Source organism: Giraffa tippelskirchi, chromosome 5 (genome assembly GCF_054371585.1).
Source record: "Giraffa tippelskirchi isolate mGirTip1 chromosome 5, T2T-mGirTip1v1.2.pri, whole genome shotgun sequence".
Lineage (NCBI taxonomy): Eukaryota > Metazoa > Chordata > Mammalia > Artiodactyla > Giraffidae > Giraffa > Giraffa tippelskirchi.
The window spans coordinates 158,118,722-158,131,669 of NC_137279.1; the positions used below are offsets into that span (position 1 = coordinate 158,118,722).

The window sequence follows — 12,948 nt, forward strand, 5'->3', positions numbered from 1 at the left end:
GAATAAAATATTTCCTTTAAAATTAAGGTGATGGAATGAAAGAGTCTTTTATAAATTTTTTTCTTTGAATATAAAACTTATTTAGAGCCCTATAATAAACATGTAAATTCCCAGGTCTTCCATTACTGATTGTTTCCTTAGAGGGTGGATTTTCATATAAAATGTCTTTTTTTTTTAGCTCCCCCCCCTGAAAAAAAACCTGATACTCCCCATTCCATGGGCCCACAATTATTTCTCTAAGCACACTCAAAAGCATTTTCATACCACCCAAAAACTTGTCTTAATAGGTTATGTTCAGTAACAGAAGCCTACACACTGAACAAGCAATTTGAACTCCCTTCCAGATTAGGAAGCAAATGCTAATTGAGAATTTCTGTTCTAACTAGAATTGCCAAGGGCTACCAGACCTCTCCAGACCTGCGACTGACCTGGTTGCAGAACATGGCTGGCAAACACTCGGAGCGCAGCAATCACGCTGAAGCTGCCCAGTGCCTCGTTCACTCAGCAGCTCTTGTCGCTGAATATCTGAGCATGTTGGAGGACCGGAAGTATCTTCCCGTGGGATGTGTAACATTTCAGGTAGGAATCTGCCTTAATCAAGGTATGTCCTTTTTTGGATTTAACTTTTCTCACTGCTGTTTATATTCATTCAGCTTGTAATGAAAGCACAGACTGAAAGTGATGCTTCACAAGATGAATTAACATTTCACTATCACTTTCATTAATATGTTTTTAAAGAGTATTTCTTGTTAATTCTCTTCCATGTTTTCTTACCTGTCCATTATCAGTGCTGTGTAAAGTATATTTATTCTCTTTGCCTATACTGCTATGGACTTCATAGCATCTATGAAATACATTCAAAATATTGAAAATCAGGATAGTGGACACTCTTAATTGGCTTTTAATTAAAATACCAGGTAAACCAGCATTCTCCATTGCTTATATAAAATATGCTAAGATATGACTCAAGAGATGATAGTTTATGCTCTAGTAGGGCTATATACCTCTGACCCACTGGCTGAATTCTTTGCCTACTAAGAGTCAATTATGCTTTGCTTTTCTTCAAAGCCTCTTAATTCCAAGTTTGGGAAGTTATAAAAATTATTTAGATATTATGTTCTCTGATAAATCTAAATACAAAAGAAAAGTGAGTTATTGTTTCTGTGAAAATTATTAATAAGCTGAATGTTTTGCAAAGAGATCAAGACAAATAGAAAAAGATTGAAGGAAAATCTCCAAGAAATCTAGGATAATTTGATAATCTTTTAAGTTTTTACTCTAAAGAAACCAAAACTGAAAATCTTAAATGAAGGTTACATTGTGGGTGTTTAGTCAAGAGAGATTACATGGAACTCTGATCTAGAGACCCAGATACAAAGAAAAGGCCTTAGATCTACTTCGAGAAATTGACAAATGTGTGACTATCTAGGTTCAAATAAAATATTTAAGGTATGTATGTATCATTCCCTTTTCAGAAGTAATGATGGATTCCAATCTCATTGGATAAGAGGGCTTTTTATTATACCTGAGTTTTTTCATTAATTTGATGTATGTTAGGCAAGGCTTGAGACCATTTTTGTATCTCAATTTCCCTGATAGGGAGTTTTAACAACATCAACTAAATTAAAAATAAAGACTGTGTAAGTCACCTTAGATGTTCTGTGTCATATTACAATTTTCCTTAGCCCACGATTTTAAAAAATTTTCTTTCTTACAACTTTTTATTAATGGAAAAGTTAGCTAGCAGTGGTGTTACATTTTATTGTCATCTTCACAATACAAGAAGTTTTTGGAGATTTGTCTGTTAGCTTTGCATTGACTACCCCCCCCCTTTTTAATAAGCTGATAGCTGTATTTCATCTTCAGTTACTTCATTCATGTTAAGAAATTAATTCCATTTCACAAACCTAAACACTTTTTTCCTCCTAGAATATTTCCTCTAATGTTTTAGAAGAATCTGCAGTCTCAGATGACGTGGTATCTCCAGATGAAGAAGGTATCTGCTCTGGAAAGTACTTTACTGAGTCAGGACTTGTGGGATTACTGGAACAAGCAGCTGCTTCTTTCTCTATGGTAGATGACTCTTGTTCATTTCTTCCCACAATTATGTACTTCTTAGTTATTATGATGTGTATATTTATGCTTTCTGCTTATGACTGTGCTTTTCATTTATGATAATTTTCTCTAAATATCTTAAGAACTCTCTAGTAATGGATTTTCCTTTCACATTCATCATTGCTTATTCCTTTTTATTTTAATAGTCTGTCACCTCCTCCAGTGTTTTTCATCTGCTTGTTTGGGAACCAGCACTTAGTCTATAAGAGATTTTTTTTTTTAAGAAAACTTTTACCACCAAACATTTTCTAAAACCTTAAAAAAGCCTCTGGTGCTCAGGAAAGTTACAGCCTCTCACCCGATTGGTGGCATGATGAGCTCTATTAGGTAGACATTGAAGTGGTATCAGGAACTTTATGAACTACATCCTAGATCCCTTGGCTGACTTCCCTACCGTGCTATAAGTCCAGTCTTTGACCCTCCCCATCTGTATATGAAGAATTGAAGCAGTCATGTGGATCAGAGATGCTATATTTATTGGTGAAGGAAAAAAATAGCTAGCTGAATCCTTGCCTGCTTTCTTGAACCATGTTGATAGCATCACCTACTTTCTGTGAGTTTTCTGCTGAGTGTTTAGTGTCCCAGCACCAAGGTTTGCAAGACAGTGAGGCCCATGTTAGGGTAAAAGGGAAGCTTGATGTAATGTACCATTACTTGATGTAGTTAAGTAATAGTACGTTACTTCCCCATTGTACTATTATTGAGAATCGGTTGTTGCTTCTCCTGGCCTTAACCCTACCCAGCAATATGTTGGTTATGGGTATAGATTTAGGAGGCTTCTAGCCCCTATCTCTGCTATCTTAGTAGTTAAAGCACTTCCGGCACAAATTACTCAACCTACCAGTGCCTTACTTTTCTTATCCTTAAATGCATCTAATAGTAGTATGTATACTTCAAGGACTGTTGTCAGGATTAAATGAATTAACCTATGTAAAATGCTAATCACAGTGCCTGGCTCCAAGTAAGTGTTAGTACATTTGCTGTTATCATCCTCTCATCATTATTGGTACTTAGAAGCAACTCATGTAAAAATGATTCTGAGACTCAAAGAACATTAGCTGTTTGTCCTCTTTAAAATTTCTTGTTTTTGAAGACCTTGATTGTCCTGATTCCTATCCCAGATCTCTGTTCCTTGAGCTTCAATTTAAGGGATCTGAACTAGTAGGGAAAAAAGTTTTTGCTATTAATGGAATATTTTAATAAATATACATTCTCTGTGTATGTGTGTAATTTTAATAATTCACAGCAGTGAATTTAGATTGGGTTACAGTGGCTTATGTTACAGAAGCCTCTGTTTGGCAATAGCATTTAATTATGAATTTCATTTTTTTCAGTTAATTATTTAACATTAATTAAAACAATTACTGGGATATTTTAGTTACACTGAATATATGTTACTATTGAAGCTACATGATTGCTTAAATATACTCCTGTGAGCTGACTAGAAAGTATAAAAACCATATGTTTATTTTCTTGGGAAAACGCTGATTTGTGAAGCAGTGGGAACTCAGTGACTCTTGGAAAATATCTCTTTTCCTTCACCACAGCCACCAATCCATTACAAGAAAATGGGATAGCAGTATAAACAAGTTTTGTCCCTCACTCTGATTATAACCAGAGCAACACTTGGCCAACCACTAGTAAACCAAAGCCCCTACTTGAATAAAATCTGGTGGCTCAGAATCTTATTATGTTTTGTTAAAGATCAGTGATTTTTCCATAGGAGAGTTCCCTTAAGATTTTCTGTGCCAATTTAATATTTTGGGAAAGTTAATAATTTTAGTGTCCTAGGAAGCAATAGGTTTATGTGATATTTGTGTATCTGTGACTTGTGATAATTGGGTTTCTATGTCTCTGCTCTGAATTTGTTTCTGCAAAAGCTTACATGCATATATAAGGACACACACATACACACATTTATTTTAGTTAAGTAATTACTGAGTAGTAAAAGCAGAATGTCCAGTTCAAATTATATAGAAGTATAAATATACATATATGTACATGTGTGTATTAAATGCACAAACACAAATACACACACATATGTTTTCACTCAATAGAAGAGAGAATATATTGTGCAAAATTATTTTATTAGGTCTTAATCAAATTAAAAATCAGTAGTGTTTGTTTTTATATCCTATTGGAAAACAGTAGTATTGCCTTGGAAATATTGTGAGTTCATAAATTGCAATTCACTCTCTTATTGATGTAAAAGAAAGCAATCTCTTATTATTCTTATAGGCTGGCATGTATGAAGCAGTTAACGAGGTTTACAAAGTACTTATTCCTATTCATGAAGCTAATCGGGATGCAAAGAAACTATCCACGATTCATGGTAAACTTCAGGAAGCCTTCAGCAAAATTGTTCATCAGGTAACAATTGTACTTTCTAACTTCAGTGTAAGTGGAAAAAACTGTCTACAAGCTTTAGTGTTGCTTTATACTAATGTCAAACTAGATCCCAGAAATGACCATTTTAGTCAAGTTACAAATGAACAGTGTCAAAATGATGGTTCATGGCCAAAGCAAGACTCATTAACAAAAGTGAATTTAACCTAAAGTAGATTATGATCATCATAACCTTCCCACATAGCTTCTCTTTTTTCTTCACTTTTTGAATTATTACTAGTTGCTAATTTTTTTTTAATTGTGAGTTACTTTCTGTTTCATAGTGTGGGTAATAGTTATGAATTTGAATTTTTAAATTGATTTCTATTCATTTTCTGCCAAAAATGTTTTTATATTTAACTTTTTATTAATTATATGAAAGCTTAATAAACTCCTAATATTTTTAATGATTTCAACTGAACTTTTAACTTTTTTCTAGATATTTTTATTCAGTCATCCTCTGACATACTTCTAATGTGAAAGTAACATTTAGTGAAAATAATAAATGGTTGTATTTATTTATTCAATTATAATAGTATGATTTCAGTGCTTATTTTTAGTTTGTGGGATGCACATATTATCTTTAAAATTAAAATAAACTTGGTTTAAAAATGAAGTAGACTACTAGCAGTTGATTTCCCTGAAGCTAAATCGTTGGCTCCATTGAAATACTCTGAAACGTTATGTTAAGGGTCCTTCTTCTCCACTTTTCTGTTCATTTCCTTGTGCTACCCGTGCTGTTGTGTGCTATTGCCATCACCTAAGAATGAAGTATAGTATTATTTTTCCACTTTCGCGTGCAGTTTTAGTCCCACTTTATTGTCTTAGCAGCTTGACTTCCTCTTTCTTGCCATGGACTAAGCTGTTCTAGATTAATTGATATAATCTGAAAAACTTAGTCTTAAATAGGGCTGCTATCCTGTTAAGCCAGGGTTTTATTGTCATTTAATAAAATATTGGAGTTGCAAAAGATCATTAGAATTCTGGATCACAGCAGGTGGGTCTTTTTATAATCAGTTATACTGTTAAAGAAATCTCATTGCATCTCCCCATATGTTACACAAATTGCAAATTACACAGGTCAGGCCTGGAACATCTAGAGCGAGCAGCTTCCAAGAAACTTTCATCCATTCGTATCAAAGACATTTGAGCAAAATTTCAATTTCTGTTCCAGCTTACCCTGGGTACTTCAGTGAAGTGCAGTTCCCCTTAGTTAGTGATCTAATTTAGACACAAATGAGACAAGCACTTAGCTTTCTTTCCCCTAAATTTGTACTTTTTACTTATTAAAGTTTTAAATGGTGAAATTTTAGCTTCTAGGTTTTGAACAAGCAATTTATAAAATTATCATAGGTCTTAAGTGAAGGAATATGGTGTTTAAAATACCCTAATGTTTTCTATATGGAGAAGAATTTATGTTATATGGTTTCTTACACTACTGAACTTCCTTTGGCTTTTTTTGTTCTTTTTAAACAGTTTTTTTTTTATGACTTGCCCTTTTTTACTTTTTTATTATACAGAGTACTGGCTGGGAGGTAGGTAATGTTTTAGTTAGTTAAAGACACTAATAGATTGATTTGATCAGATTTCTTATGCCGATGCTTTGCCCACATGTGCTAGCTGTGGGCATTCTGTTGCTGTCTGCTGTCAACTGAATTCATTAACCAAAGAAATTTTGTTAAAATACTGTAAGTTATGTTAAGAAATTTGTTATTAAGAGGTTGTAGGCAGTGCATGGAAATCCATATGTTACACTAATGATATTCTTTGGTAAATGAGCCACTTTGTCGTCACTTTAGTTTGTTTTTATCCTTTGAAGCATTTTCTTTCATCAACATTTACACACAAGATTTCCTTTTTTTAACCATATTGTTTCACCTCATTCTACAGAGGTCGATTTATGTGTTTTTGCTCAGAGGTGTAAATATAAAATATTTCATCTGCTCTAAGATGCTATCAATTGTAAGATATCCCATTATTTTACATTCCTTTAAGAAAGAGTAGAAAAACAAACAATCCCTGTGTATTAAACTTCAACATCCCATCAGATGAAAAATGAATGCCAACTACAAAGATACTAAAATGTGCATCTTGGAATTGATAAAAGAGTATGTTAATTTGATCTTGAGTCACTTCACCTTGAATATAAGTACTACTGAGGAATGAAATTCACTTTTGTCATTTGAATTTTGTTGGGGGTAGGGAAAAACAGATTGAGAGAACTTGAAATTTAATTTGACCTCATTTTCTGACAATGTTTGATAATTGTGTTCAATGAAGACTGTGTATGCTTCCTTTTATGGAGTAAGTATAATAGTTAGGTTCATTAAGTTATATATAAATCAAATCTTACCTGAAAAATGCCGGAAAGAATTGATTACCTTTTTAAAAAATCTTTCTGTAAAGCAAAGAATTCTATAAAATAAAAAATTTTACAAAATAATTCGTTTTGATGAGGTAAAGCAAGGTATTAATAAGACAGTTTATTTAAAGATGAGTATTAATATTTGTTAATTTTTCTGCTTTGCCTTTCACTTTGTAGTCAGGTTTATGTTGATTAAACAGTTTAGGCTTTCTCTGTTTGGTTTTGCAGTTCTTGTTTTGAGACCCAGCTAGAAAACCTTCAGAATGAATGTTAGTATTGCATTCTCTTCCATTTCTGAATTAGTTGCCACCTTTTGTTTTTCTTCAGATGAAACCAGTACTTTTAATCTACCTTAGTTCCCCAGATTAAATGTGTATGACTTTTTTGTATACCCAGCATAGAACGTCTCATTTTTGTGTCTCAATTAAGACTTATATAGAGACTTTCCATGGTTATCTTTGAGTCACAAAGTTCCTTATGGATTTCCTAACACAAAATGGAATTAGGTGAAAAGTAAGCATGAAAGAAAAGACATTGAACCTCTGAGCAGTTTATTACTAGTCTGCTTGATGCTAAATCGACCCCTGAAAGGTATAATTTTCACTGGTTATGACATTAATATTCTGTCATCATGTTTATTGCATGGTAAAAGTCACACGGACTTTATTTTCTTGTTTATATTCTTGTCACTACCTTTCACTGGACCTTTAGCTTTGTAGCTTCTAAAATTGTTGCACGTTTGTTTTTTGCTTTTCCCTTGTAAAACTTAAGTGGATGCTTGCATTTTAAAAGTGTGTTTGCTACCATTTGCTGCTTATTTGTTTTGAAATTTCCCTAATTAAAATGCTTTCTGTTTTCTCTTCTCTCTTGCCCCTGGTTGCTGACCCTACTCCCTACTTTTACTATTGTCTATTGTGGTAAGTTCCTATCTTGTGAATATTTTTCTTTTTGACTCTGGGAAAACTTCAGTAATTTCATTTTTTCTAAAAGCTATGGTTCCTAGCTAATTTCTTAGTATTCTTAAGGAACTCTCACTGGATTGAGATCCAGTAAGGATATCTGATACACTATAGAAAAGGTCTTTGAATTGATAGCTCCCTCCTCGATCTGGGCTTGTATATTAGCACTGTATGTCATTTTTCACTGTGCTCCTTGATTTGGTACAAATCATTTGAGTTGGCAAAGCTTTTTAGGGCTGTGTGTGTGAGTTTGTGTATGTGTGTATAAAAGATAACTTTAAAATTGATAGCTAATTTGGTAAAATATTTACCATATAAAATAACAAGTCATGAACCTTTCTTAAATCGTGGTGACTGTTACTTGCTCTGCCAATTTTAATATCTGAATGACTGTTTAGTGTTTATTTTCTCTTTCCCAAGTACATTTATTTTCTTGAAAAAATAGGAAATAAAGTATGTTTAAAACTTTCTTACTTATAATTGCATTTTAAAATGATATTTGGAGAAAAGAAATATTGAATTTCTATATGGAAGATTATAGCCATTTTATATTTTGTGTGCTCATATTTTATTTTAAAAGATACATTTATCCGTTTATCAATTAGTGAACAGTTTATATTCAGAAGTAGAGTAATGCAAGTTTATAATGTTTAGAATAATCATTCCCCAACTATTGATAACATAGTCACATAACACTGTCTCCGTTTTTTTCTTCAAAAATTTACAACATATTTCACCATCCAAGGCAAAATATCACCACCCTAGTAGGTATATATTATAGTCTCCAGCAAGGCTTGAGCAGATGGGCTTAGCTTGTTTAAGCTGAAGTCTCTCTACGTAAAGTCACTAAAGAAAAATGAGGTATTCTTTTTTTTTTTTAAATAAATTTATTTATTTTAGTTGGGGGCTAATTACTTTACAATATTGTAGTGGTTTTTGCCATACATTGACATGAATCAGCCATGGGGAAGAATGAGGTATTCTAACTTTTGAGATTCAAGCATGCAAGATAACTATATATTAACTCTTTTAATTGTACTGGATGGACATGGAGATGAGCCAATATTTTGAGCTGAGAAATACTAGCCATAGTTCTGGTGCAGTGTCTTCTGTTGAATTTTTATATGCTCTAATCCATGCTCTGGAGAAGGGCATAGTGACCCACTCCAGTATTCTTGCCTGGAGAATTCCATGGACAGAGGAGCCTGGCGGGCTACAGTCCATAGGGTTGCAGAGTTAGATACGACTAAGCAACTAAGCACAATCCATGCATGCTGAGGCTGCATGAGATAAATAAGCTCATCCAAGTGAGTAAAAGAGCAGAGAGGCTGAAAGAAGAGTATGAAAAAAAAAAAAAAGCAAAAACTTTTACAACAAGCAGTTAAGTGTGAAAATGTGACATTCTAAAGAAGAAACTAGACCTGTGTAGGGATAAAACATCCCTGAGTATTTATCTCAGAAAAGGCAAAGAGGTGAAGTCAGATATGAAGAAAGGAAGGAAAATGTGATGAGAAGAACTCTATGAAGAGGTACTTTCTGATAGTTGATGACTCCCTAATAATTGGTATAGACCCATGACTAAGCACCTGATGATGTGGTACTACTGGCTGGTTTCTGCCCTTCATGTTATTTCTGAAGAGAAAAAGATATGGACTGCAAACATTTATTTATTAGATGATATTGGACTTGATTCTTTTTTCCTGGACTGAAACATACAAAGGTTAAAATTGAACTTCTGATAAGAAATGTGACAGGATATATCTTAGAAGAATATATCTGGTAGGTTTATGAAAATCATCAACCTGATTTTCATAGTGGAGTGTGCAGAAAGGAGATGCAAACATGTAATAACAGTTTCAGTAGCGGACAGTGTGGTAATATAGAGGAAGACGAAACACAGGGAGGAAGGTACCCAGTAAATCCAAGTTACTCAAGGAAATTCTCAAAAACTCTCAAGGAAAACATCAGAGAAGTGAAAAATGGTTCAGGGATCATACTTATGTCCTAGTATTTGTATATGAGCCTATAGAATACAGGGATTAAATAGTGTAATTAAGAGCTTGGACTCAGGTGTCAAATATATTAGGATTTAACTCTGAGCTCCACTATTGGCTAGCAGTGTGACCTGGGGCAAATTACTTTTCCTCATTTAAAAAAAGAGGGTGAAAATAATGATATCTGAGAGTTGTGGTAAGAATTGACATAACTCATGTAGAGTGGATAACCAGTATCTAGCACATGTGAAGTGAGAGTGGAAGGCACTCAGTTGTGTCCAACTCTTTGCGACCCCATGGACTATACAGTTCATGGAATTCTCCAGGCCTGAATACTGGAGTGGGTAGCCGTTCCCTTCTCCAGGGGATCTTCTCAACCCAAGGATCGAACCCAGGTCTGCATTGCAGGCAGATTCTTTACCAGATGACCAGGGAAGCCCTAACACATAGTAAATACTTCAAAAATGTTGGAGGTTATTATTGTTATTATTATTTACCATCATCATTACTATCACTATAATTACTTGAAATCTTAACACAGTTTAGCTGTGAAATCTAAGAGGTGTTAGGTTCCCAGGTCAAGCTCTATGACTAAACTGATAAAAGTGTATGTTCTTTAAGGGGAATAGATCTAATAGAAGAGAAGGAGATTACCCCTGTGGGAAATACTGGTATGCCTATCTGAAAAATCCCCATGGAAAAGAAATGCAAAAAAGCAGAATGGCTGTCTGAGGAGGCCTTACAGATAGCTGGGAAGAGAAGAGAAGCGAAAAGCAAAGGAGAAAAGGAAAGATATTCTCATCTGAATGCAGAGTTCCAAAGAATAGCAAGGAGAGATAAGAAAGCCTTCCTCAGCGATCAGTGCAAAGAAATAGAGGAAAACAACAGATTGGGAAAGACTAGAGACCTCTTCAAGAAAATTAGAGATACCAAAGGAACATTTCATGCAAAGATAGGCTCGATAAAGGACAGAAATGGTAGGGACCTAACAGAAGCAGAAGATATTAAGAAGAGGTGGCAAGAATACACAGAAGAACTGTACAAAAAAGATCTTCACGACCCAGATAATCACGATGGTGTGATCACTCACCTAGAGCCAGACATCCTGGAATGTGAAGTCAAGTGGGCCTTAGAAAGCATCACTACGAACAAAGCTAGTGGAGGTGATGGAATTCCAGTTGAGCTATTTCAAATCCTCAAAGGTGATGCTGTGAAAGTGCTGCACTCGATATGCCAGCAAATTTGGACAACTCAGCAGTGGCCACAGGACTGGAAAAGGTCAGTTTTCGTTCCAATCCCAAAGAAAGGCAATGCCAAACAATGCTCAAACTACCGCACAATTGCACTCATCTCACATGCTAGTAAAGTAATGCTCAAAATTCTCCAAGCCAGGCTTCAGCAATACGTGAACCGTGAACTTCCAGATGTTCAAGCTGGTTTTAGAAAAGGCAGAGGAACCAGAGATCAAATTGCCAATATCCGCTGGATCATCGAAAAAGCAAGAGAGTTCCAGAAAAACATCTATTTCTGCTTTATTGACTATGCCAAAGCCTTTGACTGTGTGGATCACAATAAACTGTGGAAAATTCTGAAAGAGATGGGAATACCAGACCATCTGACCTGTCTCTTGAGAAACCTGTATGCAGGTCAGGAAGCAACAGTTAGAACTGGACATGGAACAACAGACTGGTTCCAAATAGGAAAAGGAGTACATCAAGGCTGTATATTGTCACCCTGCTTATTTAACTTATATGCACAGTACATCATGAGAAACGCTGGGCTGGAAGAAACACAAGCTGGAATCAAGATTGCCAGGAGAAATATCAATAACCTCAGATATGCGGATGACACCACCCTTATGGCAGAAAGTGAAGAAGAACTAAAGAGCCTCTTGATGAAGGTGAAGGAGGAGAGTGAAAAAGTTGGCTTAAAGCTCAACGTTCAGAAAACTAAGATCATGGCATCTGGTCCCATCACTCCATGGGAAATAGATGGGGAAACAGTGGAAACAGTGTCAGACTTTACTTTTTTGGGCTCCAGAATCACTGCTGATGGTGACTGCAGCCATGAAATTAAAAGACGCTTACTCCTTGGAAGGAAGGTTATGGCCAACCTAGATAGCATGTTTAAAAGCAGAGACATTACTTTGCCAACAAAAGTCCGTCTAGTCAAGGCTATGGTTTTTCCAGTGGTCATGTATGGATGTGAGAGTTGGACGGTGAAGAAAGCTGAGCGCCGCAGAATTGATGCTTTTGAACTGTGGTGTTGGAGAAGACTCTTGAGAGTCCCTTGGACTGCAAGGAGATCCAATCAATCCATCCTAAAAGAGATCAATCCTGGGTGTTCATTGGAAGGTCTGATGTTGAAGCTGAAGCTCCAATACTTTGGCCACCTCATGCGAAGAGCTGACTCATTGGAAAAGACCCTAATGCTGGGTAGGATTGGGGGCGGGAGGAGAAGGGGACGACAGAGGATGAGATGGTTGGATGGCATCACCGACTCGATGGACATGGGTTTGGGTAGACTCCGGGAGTTGGTGATGGACAGAGAGGCCTGGCGTGCTGCAATTCATGGGGTCGCAGAGAGTCGGACACGACTGAGCGACTGAACTGAACTGAACTATCTGAAAAATCAGTTAACTTGAGAGAAATGAAGTGGAGAACTGTGGGTGAAGATGAAAGAAGTTTTGGAAGTGATGTCAGTGTGGAAATATACAGTAGCTCAACTGAATGTTTCCTGCTAAATAAAGATAACAAAACTAGAAAAGACTTATTTGTCATAAGAGATTTCAACCACTAGAGACTTGGATAGATGAGTAGATGGATTTCCTTGTCTGGGACATAGTTTCATTATACACAGGATGGTGGAATCAGTAGGTACTGCTGAGGAAGAATAATTGGAGTGTGGGAATGGTGGGAAGTTCAGAAAGAATTCATGACATTAAAAGAAGATACTGCTAGAAAAATATAGGCTAGATTGTAGGAAAATGTATTTTTTTTTTTTTTTAATTCAGAGGAAAAATGGGTATCATCCTGTGGTCCAAACCTCTGAAGAGGAAGTAAGATAAAGTGATATCTTTCTTGAAGATAAAGCTATATGACTAAACTTTCATGAACATGATAGAGTCAGT

At 35.4% G+C, this 12,948-nt stretch overlaps 1 protein-coding gene across 5 annotated transcripts in view; it reads left to right on the forward strand.

Moving 5' to 3' along the window:
- Window positions 1–12,948, forward strand: part of DOCK7 (dedicator of cytokinesis 7) — a 191,952-nt gene that overhangs the window by 160,637 nt on the left and 18,367 nt on the right. For 3 of the 5 annotated variants that reach the window (XM_081486625.1, XM_081486621.1, XM_081486624.1), the window contains 3 exons: window positions 387–579; window positions 1,930–2,073; window positions 4,354–4,485. In XM_081486625.1, the coding sequence (XP_081342751.1) occupies window positions 387–579; window positions 1,930–2,073; window positions 4,354–4,485 (469 nt within the window). Of the gene's footprint in view, window positions 1–386; window positions 580–1,929; window positions 2,074–4,353; window positions 4,495–12,948 lie in introns of all 5 variants that reach the window. The other 2 variants (XM_081486620.1, XM_081486623.1) reach the window with 1 other exon arrangement.